The sequence below is a fragment of the Schistocerca piceifrons genome, chromosome 2 (assembly GCF_021461385.2).
Source record: "Schistocerca piceifrons isolate TAMUIC-IGC-003096 chromosome 2, iqSchPice1.1, whole genome shotgun sequence".
NCBI lineage: Eukaryota > Metazoa > Arthropoda > Insecta > Orthoptera > Acrididae > Schistocerca > Schistocerca piceifrons.
The window spans coordinates 763,236,055-763,257,409 of record NC_060139.1 but is presented as its reverse complement, the minus strand read 5'-3'; the positions used below and the strand labels follow the sequence as shown (position 1 = coordinate 763,257,409).

At 44.4% G+C, this 21,355-nt stretch overlaps 1 protein-coding gene across 1 annotated transcript in view; it reads left to right on the top strand.

The window, feature by feature from the left end:
- The first annotated feature begins 8,017 nt into the window (after nt 1-8,017).
- LOC124775837 overlaps nt 8,018-21,355 on the top strand; it is a 29,463-nt gene continuing 16,125 nt past the window's right edge. Inside the window, exons 1-2 of the mRNA XM_047250672.1 lie at nt 8,018-8,035; nt 20,479-20,575. Of these exons, the coding sequence (XP_047106628.1) occupies nt 8,018-8,035; nt 20,479-20,575 (115 nt within the window). The remainder of the gene's footprint in view (nt 8,036-20,478; nt 20,576-21,355) is intronic.

Sequence of the window (21,355 nt, the reverse complement as noted above, 5' to 3'; positions counted from 1 at the left end):
CGTCTGTGTACATAATAAACAAAAGATACTCTTACTTAACTCCTAGGGGCATGGTTCTCGCAAATCGACTTAGTTTCTGTATTTAGATTTTTTTTTGTACCTACATACGTCATATTACAGTTCTTTGATGCTGAGGTATACCTGTCCTTTCTAAAATTTCCCATGACTCTACTTTATTAACTTTGTCAAAGGCTTTCTCATAGGCTATAAAGGCTATCTATGTGAGATGATTGTACTGTCTGCGTTTTCAGTAGTTTGGCAGACAGGAAAAACGTTGTCAACGCGCTATCTTCCCAGCCAAAAACCATTCTGTTCTGTAAGTGACGTTTCTGAAAATATCTTTATAAATTATTAGCCTCGCATTTATCTTTTATCCAGAGATGTCACACATCTTAGAGTCCCATTATTTTTAAATAGTGGGATAAGCTACAGAATGTCTCTTCCGACATGTTACTATCGTTCCGACATGTATTTACAAAATGTAGTAGGTTGAATAGTGATGATTCTCAAGCATGTATATATTCTTCTATAGTGACATTGTTTTCTCCAAGGGATATTTGTCTTTGGGTGTCTTTAACGCTGCCTTTAGTTCTTCCACTGATATAAGATCAACATGCTCGTCACTAAATGCAGTTCTCACATTTCCTTTGTACCTGTTAATCAATTTTTAAAATTATCCAGTTACGAATTTTCTCGAATGGAGTTAATTTGGACGACACCTCTTTGATCTTTATTGCGTAGTTTCACCTAGTTTCGTATCCATGTTTATCGTGTTCCATTTTGTTCAGAAATGTTTCCAGTTTTGTTTTATTTTCCTTGAATCTCGTCTGACAACTACTACATTATCGTTAAATAGCCTACAACACACAAATCTACAGCTACATGCATAATCCGCAAGCCACCGAACTGTGTATGGCGGGTGAGAGAAAAACGACTGTCTATGTACCTATATTAGGGACCCTAATTTCTCGGTCTTATCTTCGCTTTCCTTACGCGAAATGTACGTTGGCGGCAGGATAATTGTTCTGCAGTCTGCCCCAAATGCCGGTTCGCTAAATTTTAGCAGTAGTGTCTTGAGGATAGAGCGCCGTCTTTCCTCCAGGAATTCCTGGAGGAAAGATGGCATCGCATGCTGATCGAACCTACCAGCATCAAATCATCTAGCAGCACGCTTCTGAATTGCTTCAATATCTTCCTTTAATTCGACCTTATGAGAATACCAAACACCCGAGCAGTATTCAGGAATGGGTCATACTAGAGTTCTATACGCCGTTCCCTTTACGAGTGAACTGTCCTTCACAAAATTCATCCAGTAAAACAAAGTCGAGTATTCACCTTCCCTACAACCAACCTAGCGTGCTCTTTCCATTTCATATCTCTCTGTAACGTTACGCCTAGATATTAAAACGATGAGACTGTGTCAAGCAGCAATCTGTTAATGCTGTACTCGAACGTGTCAGGATTGTTTTACCTACACATCCGCACTGACTTAGATTTTTCTATAGTTAGAACACTATGCCTATTTTTTAATTTATTGATTTTTAGGACGTGCTCATGCAGACATCTCAACGATGGAATGTCAGTCATGGCGGTATGGACGTAAAAAACAACAACACCCACCAGAAAATCTCCGTCCTCGCCGAGAATCGAACCCAGGACTCTTTGGTTAGCAATCTGCCGCGATAACTTTTTTTTTTTAATCTAATTTAGTTCTATTGTTCGTTGACTCAGTTCGTGGCGGGCGTCCGATGACACTCGTTCAGGTTGTTCATTGATCCGTTCACTCACTATTTTGTTACAGAGGGTAGCTAAACCCTCTGACCGGACACGCAGATCTACCGTGCCGGCCCATAACCGCGCGGCTACCGAGGCGGACGAAGATGCCATTCACCACGCGAACTAGAAATTCTGTCTAAGTCATCTATTATACTAGAGTACCTCAATGGCGACACCTTGCCATAAACCGTAGTATCATCAACAAGCAGCCGTAAATTGCTCCTCACCATGACGGTCAGATCATTGACGTATTTGGGGAATAAGAGCAGCCCCATCACACTTCCCTGGGGCACTGCTGACGGTTCCCTTGTCTACGATAAACATTCGCCGTAAAGGAAAGCTTACTGAGTTCTTTCACTTAAAAAATCTTCGAGCCACACGCGCATATCGGAACCTAAACCGTAAGCTCGGACCTTTGTCAACAAACGGCAGTAACGCACAGTGTCTAATGCTTCCCGGAAATCTAGGAATGTGGAATTTGCCTGTTGTCCTCCATCCATGGTTCGTAGGATACGGAAATGAGCGTTTGGCGTCATTGGGTGGGAGGCCCCTAGCTGGGCAGGTCCGGCCGCCTTTTTGCAGGTCTTATTACATTCGTTGCTACATTGGGCGACCTGCACGCTGGATGGGGATGAAATGATGAAGACCGCACAACACCCAGTCCCTGACCGAGAATATCCCCGACCAGGCCGGGAATCGAAACCTGGCCCGTAGGACAGCAATCCGTCACGCTGACCATTCAGCTATCGGGCAGATGGTCGTAGGATATGACTTGAGTGATGCTTTCTAAAGCCTTTCTGATTTGTGGACAGAATCCTTTCTGCCTCAAAGAAATGAATTATACTCGAACTCAAATTCTGTTCAAGAATTCTGCGGGAAACCAATGTTAAAGATATTGGTCTGTAATTATACAGATCCCTTCTTTTACGTTTCCTATATAATATACAGGAGTCTCCTGCGCTTTTGTTAAACGCTTGGACTTTGTGCAGGGCTAGAGAATCGCGTTGAATGGAAGCTAAGTATGCGCCCAATACCGCACAGTACTCTCTGGAAAACAAAATTGGGATTCCACCTTTATGTAGGAATTTGTTTGTTTTTAACTCCTTTAATTGCTTCCTTACGTCATGGATGCCTATTTCTACGTCCTACATGCTAGACAGTACGATATTCAAACGACGATATTTCTTAAACGTCGAATGTGATCAAATGTTCAAATGTGTGTGAATTCCTAAGGGACCAAACTGCTTAGGTCACCGGTCCCTAGACTCACACACTACTTAAACTAATTTATGCTAAGAACAACACACACCCAAGCCCGAGGAAGGACTCGAACCTCCGGTTGGAGGGGCCGCGCAGTCCGTGACATGACGCCTAAAACCACGCGGCCACTTCGCGCGGCGTGGAATGTGTGACGAATGTAGCTCACAACTACATGTTTCGGAAGTCAAACTTCGATCACCTGACTGTCTGCGTTCATCTCTTCTACACATGCACGTAGAAAAGTATGAAGTAGTTATAAAATTAAACACAAAAAAAAAATCGGATGTAAAGCCCACGTCTTACTTTAGAAATGGTAACATCTGATTCTCTCCTTCGTTTCTCCATACAGCTTCCCATTCAGAGGAGGGTTCTTTCCTGTAGTGATAACACCAGCCATATCTGCTTCACGCCACGTTAGCTGCTTTTTCTTGCAACGGATACTTCCGTAAACAAGCATATACTAGGAACTTCCTGGCATATTAAGACTGGGGGCCGGACGAGACAAGAACCTTGGAGCTTTGGCATTCGCAGGCTAATGCGCTGCCGCTGTGGCCGAGCGGTTCTAGGCGCATCAGTCCGGAACCGCGCTGCTGCTACGGTCACAGATTCGAATCCTGCCTCGGGAATGGATGTGTGTGATGTCTTTAGGTTAGAGAGGTATAAGTAGTTCTAAGCCTAGGGGACTGATGGCCTTAGATGTTAAGTCCCATAGTGCTTGGAGCCATTTTTTGCACTAATGCGCTTACGACTGAGCTGTTTTTGATTTAGGCCTCCACCCGCTCTTATAGCCCGTCCTCTGCTCGCCAAAATCGGCTTCGTCTGCGCCAGTTTCTTGTGTCATGCGAGAGTTTCCATTGTTAAACTATGCAGGTTGTTGAAAAGTAAACCAGTCATCCGCACGGAAGGTCGGCGAGAGCCCTTGACGACGTGACCTGCAGGTGTTGAAATTAAAGGAATCTTTCCTTAAAATTAAACAAAATAACAATTATATAACTTAAGAAACTGAAATCTTAAATATGTGTAGCACCTCTATTGCTGTTTGAATCAGTGGGTTCTCTGACAGATCAAAGCATAATGAAACTGAAGAAATAGCGTTGAAGTCGCTAGGTCTCATCTGTAGTTTATACACTGGGGATGGGGGAATTGGATGTGGAGAAAGGAATGCAGATGGGAGTAGTTTGATCGTGGCTTATAATGTGGACGGTACAGCCGGGGAGTGAATACATTCCTCACATTTGTGTTCTGCTTGCTAAATAACTCCTTAAAACAGGTAATATTATAAATCTTCTCAGATGTTTCTCTTTCCACATTGCTTGTGATTTGGCAGGAAATCTCTCAAGGGAACCGCACCTACTCGTCATAAACGATTTCGTCCAAATTTAAGGACACAAATGAAAAGGGCAGAAGTGGGAGCTGCATGTGGCCAAGCGTGAAGAAAGAAAAATTCTTTCGTGGTCATTTCTGTTAGCTTAGTTTTCATGCAACGGCTAGCGCTAATCCTGCGGTCATGCGATTGAGTGACAATGTGAGAATACTTTTTTAGCTGAGCTTTTGTTTTGTTTTTACTTTCCGTTTTTACATTAGTTACACTACAAATCAACCGAGATAATGTTCTATATATTGTATTTCAAGTACAGAAGACCAATTTTTTTCTGTTAACTGACTACTGGAAAGAACAAGTTCACAATTATGCGCCAAGGTGTCTCCAAGATGAAATTTTGCCATCGTGAAGTGTTAAAATAATTCCCTCAAATGTACTTAGCTGGTGGATTCCGGTGATGCTTACTTATATCGTCAGCTAAGGAATTTGGTCAAGAAGCTTTAAAACTGCTCTTATCTCCTCGACAGAGAAAAAGAAATCACATTACGAGAAGATAGCATCAAAATAAATTCTACTGAACATCATCAGTTATCCTCGCCAATATTTAGCGAAATGATGCGTTACGCGTGGTTCGCTATCAAACTGCGATAAGAAAGAACATTTTATGAAAGTAAGACAATTCTTTATGTAACTTTGAAACTATCAAGTAATTGTAAAACTGGAGCGTTTATAACGTGCGCAAGATGCTGTGAAAATTAATGCTTCTACATTTACACGACGGTCATTCGGAAATTAAGGACCAAATGGCTCTGAGCACTATGGGACTTAACATCTATGGTCATCAGTCCCCTAGAACTTAGAACTACTTAAACCTAACTAACCTAAGGACATCACACACATCCATGCCCGAGGCAGGATTCGAACCTGCGACCGTAGCAGTCGCGCGACTCCGGACTGAGCGCCTAGAACCGCTAGACCACCGCGGCCGGCGAAATTAAGGACCAGTCGGTCGCGAAATAGAAACCACAGTGAAAATCAAAAATGTTTTATTTCCAGCAGTTGACTACACTATCCAATTACTTCTATAGATGCTCGCCGCTCCGACTTAGTGATTACTTTATTTGAACATCTGCAAACAGGGTCATGTTTATAACGTAACACTGTGCCAACTTCCAAATACCTTAGTCATAAAAGGTAGCCGCCTGCGCTTTCCACCAATTCTCTAGGCGGGTCTACAGCTCGTTGTCTATACCAAAATGTTGTCTCCATGGCCAGCTGTTCACGTGAACAGAGACGAAAATCAGAGAGAACCAAGTGTAGTCTGTAAGTGAGCGATCAAACCTTTTCCATCGGAGACGCTGCAGGGCCGTCCTAATCGCCCCTGCAACAATCTTAAGTTTTCCTTTGATTCTTGTTTTCACACGTTTTTGTAATTATTAATAAATTCAATATGCTCAACATTACTTCGGTTTAGTGTCAGTGCAAGTAATGTAAAAATTGAGAGGAAAAAAATGGATCCATCTTGGGACTCAATCCCACGACCGTTACAGTGCCGTTATGCCTCTTTACGCTACGCTAAACGACGTCTGGAAACTGTGCTAAAACAAGTGGCACATACCTCGCACCATCCGTGCGAAAAACGTTATTTTTTAAGATTCCGTGCCTCAAACTGCAAAAACGAAAACCTTATTGAATCGCTTTGTTGTTCATTTGTCTTGCAGCGAGTCTGTCTGTTTGGCGGACTGTTAAGAATGCTTTTCCTCAGAAACGAGTAGACGTATCAAGTTAAACTCTATGCCACATATTAAGCGCTATGGTCTCTTGGACGATGAAAAAATTAAAGCTTCCGTACCAATTCAATCAAAACACACGGCTATGTATGTCACATATTTTGAGACTCGCAAACTCACTCATCCAGACCTATAGTCTACCTCCTCTTCACCCAGAATCATGAAATTTGGTAAGAGACAAAGTTTCACATCACAACTAAAGGAGAAAATCCTAAAAGTGCTAATTTTTAATCACATCATACGAAAGACTTTTTTGTCCATTTTATCTGTCCCTCTGTCCGTCCATCTATTAAGACCCCTCTTTCTCAGAAACAGCTAGACGTATGAACTTGAAATTTATACCAATTTGAAATTTATATCTATGATCGCTTGACTGTGTCAAAAATTAAAGCTACTAAGTCAGTGCAATCAAAAGATACGGCAATTTATGTCATATACTTTAACAATCGAAAACTCACCCATCAAAATGTGTAGAGTAATTACCTCTACCTCAGAATCATGAAATTTGGCAAGAAAGGAAAAGATTGTAAAACTGCAAGTTTGTAATTGTATCACACGAAAAATTTTCTTTGTCATCTGTTATTCGAGAATCGGTCTGTCTGTCCGTTAAGACCAACTTTTTCTCAGGAAATGGTACACGCATAACATTGAAATTTGTCACATGTTAAGATCTATGGTCCCTTGGCGGTGTACAAAACGTAAGCTTCTACGTTGATCCTAATAAAACATATTCCATTCGTGTAACATATTTCGATACTAGGAAACTCATTCATGAAACCGAGCGAGGTGGTGCAGTGGCTAGCACACAGGACTCGCATTCGGGAGGACGACGGTTCAATCCCGTGTCCGGCCATCCTGATTTGGGTTTTCCGTGATTTCCCTAAATCTCTCCGGGCAAATGCCGGGATGGTTCCTTCGAAAGGGCAAGGCTGACTTCCTTTCCTAATCCGATGTGACCGATGACCTCGCTGTTTGGTCTCCTCCCCCAAAGCAACCCCAACCCAATCATTCATGAAAACCTACAGCCCACTTCCCGTTGACCCAGAATCATAAAATTAGACTAGAGGCAAGGTTTAAAGCCGAAAATGTCCGAAAAGTGTTTATTTGTAATCATAGAACACGAAAAACTAATTTTTTGTCATTTGCTATTCGGTTTCAAACTTGAAATTTAAACATTCTCGAAAGTTCTGGAATACCACGGACTGATATCTTGCCAGTATTAATGTCGGTAACAAGCAAAAATTGTAGAGATTCTCGATTTCTGAGATGAATGAACTGTCTATGCAGGATAATTAGGTTTTTACGGAACCGTCAGAGCGCGGAACCCCCTCTCGCACCTGGTCAAACACTTCTAAATGCCTGGACATCTAGAGCTCGCCTCTCACCCAGCGTTTGATATACCACCAATTAGGTCGCTGTCGATGACGACGCGGTCTCTCTGTCAGTCCATCTGTTGTTTGCTCGGGCACTCTCAGTCTCGCAGGCGAGGCATTCACGTCGCACAGTAGTCCGTAGCGGCGCCTACGTGAGAGGGGCGAGGCGTGCTAAGGTGGCCTAGTAGCGGCTTCTCAGCGGCCAATGCCATTGCCGGCGGTACCTGCTGCCCGCCACCGCTGGGCTGGGCTGGGCTGGGCAGGTCGGCCTTGCGGACCGAGCCTTGACCGCCAGGTAAGACCGGTCCGGTCCAGCGGCTCCGTCCACGGGGAAAGCCGTCACCGCCGTGGCCGCGGTCACGGGGGAAACTGCCGCGGAGAAAGTGAAACACTGGTATAATAAGAAGGCCCGCCCCCCAATACAGCCATTCTGCCGGTGAGAGGCCGCTGCCGCAGCTGGACTGAAGAACTAGAGAAGGCTCCCTCTTCGTCTCACCATGAGGACCGTCGTGACGGTGAGTCGACTACCTTCACCACCTCTTTCTGCACATCACGTCCTTCTCCATCGAGATCGTACGTTTGCCTTTCGCGCATACCGTTATCGGACTTGTATCAACGACGCCGGGTGCTAGGGTTAAGTATCAGTAGGTGAATGAAAGGTGCAGTGAGAGGCAGTGAGTAACACCGACGATTATACTGTGTGAGGAAGAGGCGTTTCTTGTAAGACAGCACTGACAAACTCTGCTGAATTTTCACGTGTCAAGGATTCTGCCTTCGATCAAACTCAATTTTGTTTTCATGACCACTCATGTTTCGGTGAAGTTTCACCATCATCAGTTGGTTCATTTTCTTTTTTTTTTAATAGCACATACTGATGTTCGTATAGCTATCTGTCATCGACAGTACAGTAGCGTGTCATCTGCAATTTTAGTGGATTCCTGGTTTTCATGACTCTATGAAACTGTTCTCGCAAACATACACTGTGCCACTGTTTACTGAGCACACAGTCCTCATGAACGGCTGTACTGTGTGTGTTTGCTAGTTCAGATTACAAGCAGCTACAGGAACACAAGTATGCCCTACTAAAAAAAAAAAAAAAAAAAAAAAAAAAAAAAAAAAAAAAAAAAAAAAATTTAAAAAAATGTAAACCCACTGATGACGGCGATCACTGATACAGGAGTGAGTAGAAAGAGGAAGGAAACTTTCTTACCTGAAAGCAGAATCCTTTTGCAAATCATATTTACTTGAAAGTGGTTGTGATGATCTAGCGGCTAGAGCGCTAGACTTTGGCCCTCGAGGTTCCATGTTCAATCCCCGGTAGGAGCGGAAACTTTTCCTCTTTCCAGGACGACCCAATCTCCGCCTAGACTCCTATCCAACTGAGGACTGTGGATCTTTTCAGGAGGTTAGAGACAGGCACGGTGATGGGCTCGTCACCCTCCCGCTCCTAGTGCCTCACCGCACGAAAGGCTAGTATTCTACCTGCAGTCACGCCAGAGCCCTGTTCACATGTTGAGAGCTACAGATTACCTATTTTGTTTATTTGAAAGTAACCAGTGACAAGTGAATTACTTTCACTTACGACTACTAAGATGATGCCAATGAAATGCAGTTAAAAAAAGTAAAAACGTTCCACAAACCTACATACAGCTCATCAAGCACTTCTTACTGGTCAACTTACGAATCTACTGTGCGAACAGATTTCCTTTTGTGGTCTGCAGTTACAGAAATCAGGCGTACTAATTATAAATATGCAACTTTTGTGTTTCAAGTAAAGGAAAAGTATTTTACAATAGCTTTTATTATGCCATGTATTACAGCATGGTCGCTTTCGGAACATAAATTTCGTTATCAAAATTTTGTTTAAACTTATTAAAACTGATTCAGTGGGTCTGATTACGAACTGTCTGTTCCAGAAGCGGCTATGATGTTCATCTTTCTGGTGATAATCTTAGGGTCAGTGACTGTACGCTGATTAGTTTTTTATAAAAATATGATGAAACGGAATAGCCTGTACTAGATTAACTGCATTAATCAAGCGCATAAAAAATCTTCAAAAAGTTTCTTCAGAATGTCCACTCACATTTGCGGATGAATGTACCACTGATAAAGTATGAGCAACGCGGCGTAGCGCAACGGAGCATCGACGCACCTTACATGCAGTATTTGGTATTGTCTTGGCATTAACATTTTCAGCGACAGTTGGCCGTTAGCAGTAATGTATTACGACCGGTCCGGTCATCAGTCATGATACCGACGGTATTCTGGAGTCCTGTGTGTGATATCCAGCCGATACTCGAATCACGTGATCGCTAGGCCAGTCTCAGTTGTTGAAGCTGTAGTAAACTGTCATAGAATGAAACGCCTAGTGCGCGTCGCCTGACAGTTTCTACACACACGATGTTAAAATAGTCGTTTAAAGATAATGAATAGCTCCCCACATCAAACTATGTCGTCACAGTCCGTATGATATAGTCCTGCAGACATGAAATGTGTAACGTGTCCATCTATTTGTAGAGAGTGGCGAGCCACTGCATACCATGGGCTCCTAGTAACAAACCATTGAGCGAACATCCCTCAACTACACTTAAAAGTTGCACTCTTTAGTTCGTTATTATCCTACGCTATTTCCCTTATCGCTTATCTCGTCAGAATGCCTACAGCATTAAAACCGAGAATATCATACAGGCATGCGTCACATTCAGAAAGTGTAGCATACACAGTTTTAACAATAATTTCGCGGAACGCGTTCTGCTGGTTACAAAGAAGTGACTGGTGCAATACATTGACTCCTTTTCAAATACACTCCTGGAAATGGAAAAAAGAACACATTGACACCGGTGTGTCAGACCCACCATACTTGCTCCGGACACTGCGAGAGGGCTGTACAAGCAATGATTACACGGACGGCACAGCGGACACACCAGGAACCGCGGTGTTGGCCGTCGAATGGCGCTAGCTGCGCAGCATTTATGCACCGCCGCCGTCAGTGTCAGCCAGTTTGCCGTGGCATACGGAGCTCCATCGCAGTCTTTAACACTGGTAGCATGCCGCGACAGCGTGGACGTGAACCGTATGTGCAGTTGACGGACTTTGAGCGAGGGCGTATAGTGGGCATGCGGGAGGCCGGGTGGACGTACCGCCGAATTGCTCAACACGTGGGGCGTGAGGTCTCCACAGTACATCGATGTTGTCGCCAGTGGTCGGCGGAAGGTGCACGTGCCCGTCGACCTGGGACCGGACCGCAGCGACGCACGGATGCACGCCAAGACCGTAGGATCCTACGCAGTGCCGTAGGGGACCGCACCGCCACTTCCCAGCAAATTAGGGACACTGTTGCTCCTCGGGTATCGGCGAGCACCATTCGCAACCGTCTCCATGAAGCTGGGCTACGGTCCCGCACACCGTTAGGCCGTCTTCCGCTCACGCCCCAACATCGTGCAGCCCGCCTCCAGTGGTGTCGCGACAGGCGTGAATGGAGGGACGAATGGAGACGTGTCGTCTTCAGCGATGAGAGTCGCCTCTGCCTTGGTGCCAATGATGGTCGTATGCGTGTTTGGCGCCGTGTAGGTGAGCGCCACAATCAGGACTGCATACGACCGAGGCACACAGGGCCAACACCCGGCATCATGGTGTGGGGAGCGATCTCCTACACTGGCCGTACACCACTGGTGATCGTCGAGGGGACACTGAATAGTGCACGGTACATCCAAACCGTCATCGAACCCATCGTTCTACCATTCCTAGACCGGCAAGGGAACTTGCTGTTCCAACAGGACAATGCACGTCCGCATGTATCCCGTGCCACCCAATGTGCTCTAGAAGGTGTAAGTCAACTACCCTGGCCAGCAAGATCTCCGGATCTGCCCCCCATTGAACATGTTTGGGACTGGATGAAGCGTCGTCTCACGCGGTCTGCACGTCCAGCACGAACGCTGGTCCAACTGAGGCGCCAGGTGGAAATGGCATGGCAAGCCGTTCCACAGGACTACATCCAGCATCTCTACGATCGTCTCCATGGGGCAATAGCAGCCTGCATTGCTGCGAAAGGTGGATATACACTGTACTAGTGCCGACATTGTGCATGCTCTGTTGCCTGTGTCTATGTGCCTGTGGTTCTGTCAGTGTGATCATGTGATGTATCTGACCCCAGGAATGTGTCAATAAAGTTTCCCCTTCCTGGGACAATGAATTCACGGTGTTCTTATTTCAATTTCCAGGAGTGTATATACATCAGCGGATATTCCACAAAATGAGGGAGATTAATCGAATGAAAATACGTTGCTGTTACTCTATCTTTTAAAATGTTCCGCTATTTTCGGTGTCTTATTTTGTCAGAACCCACAGTATGTGAAAGCAATAAATGTTTGTGGGTCATATTCCTGGCTTTTTGGTATAGTAAAAACAGCTTCGACCATAAGCTATCTTTTTGGAAGTCAATTTATTCCTCTCAGCTGTTAGGTGAAATATTTTGTGTGGTAATTTGAACTTAAATAATGAAATAAATTAACAGTGAAGTTGACGACAGAGTTTTATCTATGTAATACATCTCAAACACAGTGTCTAGGCGCGCAGTCCGGAACCGCGCGACTGCTACGGTCGCAGGTTCGAATCCTGCCTCGGGCATGGATGTGTGTGATGTCCTTAGGTTAGTTAGGTTTAAGTAGTTCTAAGTTCTAGGGGTCTGATGACCACAGCTGTTAAGTCCCATAGTTCTCAGAGCCATTTTCATTTTTTTCACACACGGTGTGAGCTATGCTTACATCCCCCCCCCCCCCTCACCTCTACCTCCATTTCCTTGTAATACTATTTGTAGATAGCACGTGGGTAGAGCGACTGGTGTTCCCCTCTTATATAATTCCAAATATCCCTGTTTCTACCCTTGTCATGATGTAAAACGTGTATCGGAGGAATTGATACGGGTATATCATTTGTGTTTGATCCGTAGCCGTTGAAATTCTCAGAGTGAAACTTTCTGTGATACACGGTGGTTTTCTTTTTATGCCTACCACTGGATTTTGCTGTGCACTTATATTATGATATTTCGCAGAATAATAACAACAGTGACGAACTGCCCAGCTCTTCTTTGAAGATGCCGTTCTGAGACTCTGTACTCGCATTCGGGAGGACTGTGGTTCAAACTTAGTTTTTCAGGGTTACCATTAATGTCGAGATCTTTTGTTTGAAAACAAAAGGGCCAGTTACTTTCCCTACTACGAGCTTGTGCCCTGTCGTTAACGACAGCAACCTTGAGCGACCGTTACCGTAAAACTTCCTTTTTCTTTTTAAAATCTAAATCTTCTTTTCCGTCAATACAACTTGGTTGAGGTCCAAAACTGACAAGGAATGCTATGGAATTGATGGAACAATGTTTTAATCCTTCTCCACAGATGAATTACCACACTGCTCTAGAATTCTTCCGACACATCCCAATGTAGCTATTGATTACGCTAATAACATTTAATGTGACCATTCCTTGTCAGATGAGTAGAGTCAGAGATTACAGTGACACGCAACTGATCGTGAAGGCAAATAATATGCGTTACATTGATTTATGTGTAATGACAATTGACAATGCTCCCACTAAGTGCTGACCGCCTCATCTCTTGCTGCATTTTGTAACAAATTTCTGATGTTGTCACACAGTACACATCTACAAGTAGAACTTTCGACAGCAAAATGAACTTTCTCCTTTATTACTATAATATTTTACGAGCTGAAAACTAATGCCTCAGACTTTCTTGTATGAAAACTCATAAAGCTTTTGAAATAAAACAGCATTATTCTTCGTGTCTTCACATTTGCAGCCTTCTGCGCAAAAGCGCTCTAAATTGTAAAGTGTAACGTGGCGGTGTGTAACGCAACTACATAGGTGCGTGAGTAACAGGGTACTGTAATGGAGTTTCGAATTCGAAGAGTTAGTCCGCCCACAACGCACCCACTCCTTCCGCATGACGATTCCACACCACACACCAGCACTGTGACAACTGCAATAATCCAACTCCTTGGGTTCAGTGTCATCGATCATTCCATATACAGTCCTGAGTTGGTCCTCTCCGATTCGCATCAGCTATCAAAACTTCAAGAACACCTTCGACGACTCCAGTTTTATAGTGATGAAGCGGTGCACGCAGAGTTGAGGTTGTGGTATCGTCAACAATTCAAAGAATCTACAGGGGCGGTATCAACAAACTGGTCTCTAGTTGGGAGAAATGTGTTTGTCGCCATGGTGACCAAGTCGAAAAATGGATATGTAGGCGTGAAGAACAAAGATGTAGGAAGTTAATAACGTTTATTTCATTTATAATGCTTAAGAGTTTTCACATAAAAAATTCAGAGGCATTACCGTTCAGTTTGCCCTCGTGTATCCAAAATATGACAAGTAGTTTCACTATCGATTACATAATTACCTTATAATAAGACGTATACGATTAGTATTTAATTTTTATGTTTATTAATTTTTTATTGAAATGCATACGACTTGATCAATAATAAGTAAATTTTATTGTTAGTGTTCTATAAAGAAAGAAAGATACGGATCTTTACATGAAAATAAAGATCTGTTTAATAACAATGTATACGTTCTCAGGGAGTTACAAGTGTGAACTGATGTTTTTCTTGAATGCAAGTACACCACTACGTCAGAGACAATCAATAACTTTCTCCCTGATGGCTACACGCGTCGTGGAATGGCAACTACTACACAGAGGAACTAAATGGCTGACTGGCCTCTCAAACGGAGTCTAAAATCGAAAGAGAATTTTGGGGTGGGTGTTGTTCAAAGGCTCGGGCTTCTCGTTCGTTGGCATCCCAGATGTTTTCAGTAGGAATGAGATCATGTGACCGGCATAAGCATCCCCATTTCTCTTGAGTCTTCCGCAACAATAGTAAAACATTATGGGAGCGATGTCCGCCCCTGGTAACTGAATGGTCAACGCGACGGAATGTCATACCTAACGGACCGGGTTCGATTCCCGACTGGGTCGGAGATTTTCTCCGCTCAGGGACTGGGTGTTGTGTTGTCCTTATCATCATCATTTCATCCCCATCGACACGCAAGTCGCCGAAGTGGCGTCTCCTCGAAAGACTTGCACCAGGCGAACGGTCTACCCGGCGGGAGGCCCTAGCCACATGGTATTTCCATTTCCATGGGGGATATGGAGTAGCGTGTTGTCTTGCTGAAGATGCAGGTCACATACCGCATACTATAGCTGAGAAACAAGAACTGTTGCATGATATGAATGAAAAGTAGATTGTTGTTATTCAAAACTTACAAGTGGCCTCATTGTACCTCATTTAAAAAACTCCCTGATGAGAGTAGCTCCACTACCACCCTGAAAAGTTTGCAGCTGGCTGACAAATTCATCGTCTCACATTGGTTTCCGCCTTTATGTTACCGCTGGCGTGTACTATCACGTAGCTCGACTCACTAGTCAAGGTAAATCTTTTGATTTTTTGAAACATAGTTGTACGAAGCAACAGCGGTGGTAAAACCCTACTAAAATGTTTGATATAATTAAAAAACACTGTAGATCGAGTACAGTAATTGTATTTTAAAATCGGCGACCAGTTCTTATCAGTAGTTGGTCATTTTCAGCGCATCTCCTGCTCACGCCATCCTAGAGCCGTTCATGATCCGTGCCATCATCTCCGGCAGTCAGCATGGAGTAACCGTCTGAAAATACTAAAACACTAATAGAAACCGGTCACCGTTTTTAAAATAAAATTTTGTATGCGATACACACTGTTTTTTATTACATAAAAACTTGTTAAACCTTTTGATGCTTAGAACGTCCTGTGGTAGCGTTCCGGCGCACTCGCTAATCTCTGTCCTTGTCAGCATTCCGTGAGCAGGACTACGTATGTCGGATAGTACTTTCAGTACCATTTCACGAGGTATTGCCTGTGGTTAGTAAGACTAGCTACAGGTGGCTGCATCACCGATTGCAGTGCTGTGCTGTCTCCTCTCTAACAATTCCTGATTGTCAAGAACATTTGATTCTGAGCGTGACGGGTATATCCGAAAACAAACACACACTCATTATGTGATATGAATTACTTCAAAGATAGTGTGTCCCATACGAAGTGGAGCCACGAAGGAATTGCGATCATGACCATAAAAGCCCATCCTCCACTAGTCGAGTCCGTGATGACATCCTAGTCACGTACAACGCTGATTCACTCCTTTCGCTGAGGCGGCAGTAGCTTTCTCTTCCCTACGCAGCAGCTATCTCTATTTCAGTTTCTCATGGAAGTTTACTTACTAACTTTTAACGGACCTATTGCATTTCCTAGAGTTAAGAATGATATATCACCCTTGAAAAGGAGGTACTGAATTCTGTTTTCTAACAATCCTCTCTCTAGTCGCGTACTTTGATTAATATTCGATAAGGCTGCTATGTCGGACGGCTATAACGAAACGCAGGAAGACCTGTGGAAGATCGGTTATTGAAACAGAGGCTGGAATTTAACCCACAAATGCTACCTATTGTGAATAAATGCAACGTATTGCGAAGAAATAAAAGAAGAAATCCTATAAGGGTTGATCACTCTTCTGTCGACATATCACCGGAAACAATAACGACAGTAAAATACCAAGGAGCTAACGACCAAAAGTGGGATTACCATGTAAAGCTAACTGCTGGAAAGCAGATGTCAGACTGAGATTCAAATGGAAGAAACGTAAAAACATGTAATTCATTCACAAAGGAACCCTTAGCATAATTATTACGCTTTCGTCATTAGTCTGGCACCCTCGCTAGAATTCCTGAATGGAAACAGATAAGATTCGAAAAACATCAACACGCTTCGTCACGGGTGCGCTTAGTAAGCAGAAGAGCGTTAAGAAGGTGCTCAGCAGAAACCAGTGGCAGTTGTTACAAGTGAGGCGTTGTGTAGCAAAGCCAGTTTTATCATGATATTCGCAGAGTCTGCTTTCTATGAAGAGTCAAACAACATATTACTTCCTCCCAAATATGTCTAGCGAAACGATCACTGGCCTAGCAGTTCTGGGCGCTTCAGTCTGGAACCGCGCGACCGCTACGGTTGCAGGTTCGAATCCTGCCTCGGGAATGGATGTCTGTGATGTCCTTAGGTTAGTTTAAGTAGTTCTAAGTTCTATGGGACTGATGAGCTCAGATGTTAAGTCCTGTAGTGCTCAGATCAATTTGAACCAATGGAAACGATCACGATGAGAAAGACAAATTAGAGATCACAGGAGGCGTAGCGATAGTAGTTTTTCTCATGCACCATTTGCAAATGGAAGATGAAAAGGGTGAGATGGTAGTACCAGCAGACGCAAGTTTCGCCACACACTGTAATGTGGCATGTGGAGTATAGATGTAGATGTAAAGAAGCAAGTACTAAATTCAGCAGTGATCGGAACTGAGCGAATAGCTATCTGGCTGATGGGAACCACACATACATACTGATGGGATCTGGTACCTATTAGTTTCTGGATGTTTTGGCCGAACAGAGTCCTCGAGACCTTGCAAGAGTAGTTTTTGCTCCTACAGGCAAGTCCTTGCTCTCCACATATTTCGTCATTCAAGAGCGCTGTCTATGTGCCATGGTTGTATAGTCATCCGCTTTCAAATATCTTACTCACAGTTGGTGGATTAGACAACAGTTTTGACCGGCATCTTCTAGCCAAAATGATAAGCTGTCATCTACCACATGAATTTAAATGACCATGGAGAGCTCTCGTCAGGGTGATACTTCTGTGACAAGATACTGGTTTTGATTATGACTCATTAATGTCGAAACGATCTTACTGTCAAATCCAGCAAACGTTGTTAGGACATTTAAGAAGAAGAGTATTTCTAGTAGATCGCTTCCTGCTGTAAAAATTGTATCAAATGAGTCCGGACTGTAGACCTGACCTGCGACAAGCCATAAATACTGGAACAAACCGAGATATTTTCGAGTCCCCCGGAATCTTATGTTGTTTCTGGGTACTTAAGGTAAACTGATGTTTGTAAAATGTAATGGCGCGGGAGAGATAGATAGCGGTGCGTTATGGTTTAACATAAAGGGGCGTAGTGCGGCGAGCCTGAAGTAGCCAAACGACAACCGATGGGCGTTGAACCCTGCACCCTGGCGCGCCGGAGTGGTCGCGCCGCTATAATAAGCACTGCTCGAAGAAGCAGCCCGGTAGCGAGCGGCCTTGCCAACCAGGGCATATCAAGCGGCTGGCTCTTGATGAATCACGATGGCGTGGCGGAGTGGAGCAGGCCAGTAGCCTGCCAGGCAGGAAACGCGTCAGGATGACGAACCCTGATCTCCTGGCTGGAACGCTGCATCCGTCAGCGTCGAGCCCCAGCGGCTTGGCGTTAGGAGGGTCGCAATTCGTACCTCGGACCATGAGGCGGGGGCAGGATGCCCGACTGGCGGTTCTGAGGAGACAGTGGCGGATTGAATGCGGCCTGATGGCTGAGCCGGCAAAACGCGGCAGCTGACTTGCATCCTGGCTGCGCCGATGATAGCTGCATCGGAAGAGCGTCTGCGATTCCACGGCAGAGACCAACACACGGCGGACGTCGATGCATACCTCAGTCTTACCGATTACCTCCTCGGCTGGCCAGGTGGTATATGTAGAGTGTCTCAGGAGGAGTAAACAATATTCAGGGATATACAGCAACGATTATTTGAAGCAGAAAACAGTCATATGGACATGCGCACTAATCCGAATGGTTTCCATGGATACATTTAATGTAAAAAATATTCCATTGCATTGTGGCAGGGCGTTACAGCAACCATTTTCTAATTATTTCAGAATAAAAACAGTCTCGGTTGAGAAATTATTTAACATGAATGACGCTTTTCACCCTTTTTGTGGCGTCATTTGATTGTCAATAAAACAACAATAAACCAATCAACTAAAAAGAAATGGTTGTATCTTGCACGACTACGCCGGCAAATTGAGCTAAAAGTACTAGAAACTTACGCAAAAGTGGCTGGATATGTAACCCACTGTTATAAAGCCATATAAAACGGAAAATCGATATAACTGTAACTGACATATAATCCATTCGTCATAAAAACATATAAAATTCAAGGTGGACCAAGTTAAAGGAAAAGGAAACCGCCTTCAAGAAGGGGCAGAAAGGTGGCGGCTAAATTTCGGCAACTAACGGATGTTATTTCTGCTAATCACCTGGCTGCGCCACGGCAGTGCAAAATAGGGGCACATTTACAAAATAAACGCGGTACGAGCCGCACGCAGCACAAAGCTACCACCTTCCTGTATCTTCTTAATGATGTACTGGCGGTTTTCTTTTCTTTTCGCTAGGTCCACCTTGTATTTTATACGTTTTTATGACGGATGGATTATATCTCTGGTTACTCTTATGTACGTTTTCCATTTTATATGGTTATATCACAGGTCATTTACATATTCATCTACTTTTACTTAAGTTACTATTACTTTTAGTTCATTTTACGTGCCTAGTCGTGTGAGATAGGGCAATGCCCTATCCTCTGTTTGTTTCTAATTGATTGATTTCTCGTTCTTTATTGACAATCTGATTATGCCCCAAAAGGATGAAACGCGTCATTAATATTAAATAACTTCGCAACCAAGATTGCTTTTAGTCTTAAGCATTTTAATGTACATTGTTATTTATTTTCTGTATTACACAATACTTTCTCATTGTTTACCTTGTACCTCAGAAGTTTAGACAGAGGAAGTCGAGACCAACAGTTTGATATGGGTCACTTACGGTCAGTCAAGTCAAACTATCTTAAATCGTACAATTCTCCATTGTCTGTGTTTTACAATGCACTGTGCAATATCCTTCACACATGCACACATGCCGGCCGGGCTGGCCGAGCGGTTCTAGGCGCTACATTCAGGAACCGCGCGACCGCTACGTCACAGGTATGTGTGATGTCCTTAGGTTGCTTCGGTTTAATTAGTTCTAAGTTCTAGGGGACAGATGACCTTAGAAGTTAAGTCCCATAGTGCTCAGAGCCATTTGAACCACGCACACATGCATACATGACTGAAACACATTGCAGAGTACACCGTAAAACACATTAATGCATGTCTAGAAGACATTGCGTAGTAATAAGTAAAACACGTGCAAGCATGTCTGAATGACATCGCATAGTAAACCATAAAACACGGGCATTGCAAAATTGTAGTACATGCCCAGACAGGCTGCGATAGTAATAAATTAGTCTGTTCCTGTGAGTATATCAAGAAATGTGCGAATACAGGACGTGGACATACGGTGACATATGGAGGTTTGGGTCGGCACAGGAAGCGCCCGGATAGCCAAATAGTTTAAGGCGACCACTCTCGTAAAGCGCGATATCCGGGTGCGGCAAAGCTTGTCATACGTCACCAATAAATTATGCAGCTGAAGTCTAATCGTATTCTTCTATCTTGAATTGGCCTACAAAAACTACCTAACTTACAGCGCATGCGCGTCGCGCTAGACTTTCTCTCTCACTCTCTTCATGCAGACTGTTAGTCCTAGAGAAATAATGAAAAGGACTTTCGTATAGGAAATTCAATGTAGTTTAATTTTATAGTGCGACAAGTTTTTGCTAAGGGTCGCGATTTTCGAGTTATTCAAGGAAAACATACAACAGTGACATTAATAATGTGCTCTATCTCGGAATCCATTCGTAATAGTCCGTATGCCCAGACGAGCGTTCCTTCATATCTGTGAATAATGACTGTTCCTTCTAGGCCACTGTACACGACCAAAGGGGGCTCGTTAATGCAGAAGACAAATACTGCCACACAGTTCAGTTCCTCTCTGAAGGACGGTACTTGCCCGAAAAACTGGTTCGCTATGAAGGAAGCGAAATGCTGCGTTGAATAGCTGTAACCCACGCCCTATATAAAGCACCAGCCTCCTGACTAGGCCTCCACCGTTGCAGATAGTTTCATTTTCCAACTCCCTCGCTTCACTGGTGACGAGCTTCTTACTGGGTTGGCGTGTTGCAGTTGCTCCTGCTGGTTGTGGCGGCGCTGGCCGAGCCAATCCAGGTGCACGAGGAGCCGGACGAGAAGCCTGTGGAGAAGCGCGGCCTGAGCGGCGACGGCGGCTACGCGGCTGCCGCCGGGGACTACGGGGGCGGCGTCGGTGACGCGGGGGCGGCAGCGGCAGCAGCAGTGGCGGACGTGGGGGCGGCGGCGGCAGGCGCCGGTGACAGCTACGCCCACGCCGCGGCACTCACCGCCGACTACGGCGGCGTCGCCGACGTGGGCGGCTCCCTGGCAGGTGAGCAGCTACCGCCGAAATGCGAGGAGAGTACCGTACCTATGAGTGCTCTTTACAGGTGCCCCGAAGATCGTATCCGAGCCTCCTCTTTACGTCACCCCGCTGTATGAACAAGAAGTAAAACATTTACATAAGGAAGCTCATAGAAAACAGTCCATGAAATGGAAAAAAAGACAGTCAAATAACTATAGATCAAATCTGTGCATGTATAAATAGAAGTCCCCTACTTGCTTCTAACTGTATGCTCAGGTTAATCACAGAAACTGCTGTCGGGATATCAAATGGTTCAAATGGCTCTGAGCACTATGGGACTCAACTTCTGAGGTCATTAGTCCCCTAGAACTTAGAATTAGTTAAACCTAACTAACCTAAGGACATCACAAACATCCATGCCCGAGGCAGGATTCGAACCTGCGACCGTAGCGGTCTTGCGGTTTCAGACTGCAGCGCCTTTAACCGCACGGCCACTTCGGCCGGCGTCGGGATATCGATAGGATTTTAATTAAGGGTACACTGGTGCACGAGGAAGATTCGTATACATAATTTATAAATATTTCGTTGAAACTGGTTGAACTATGAACTGCCCGCCGCCGCATTTCC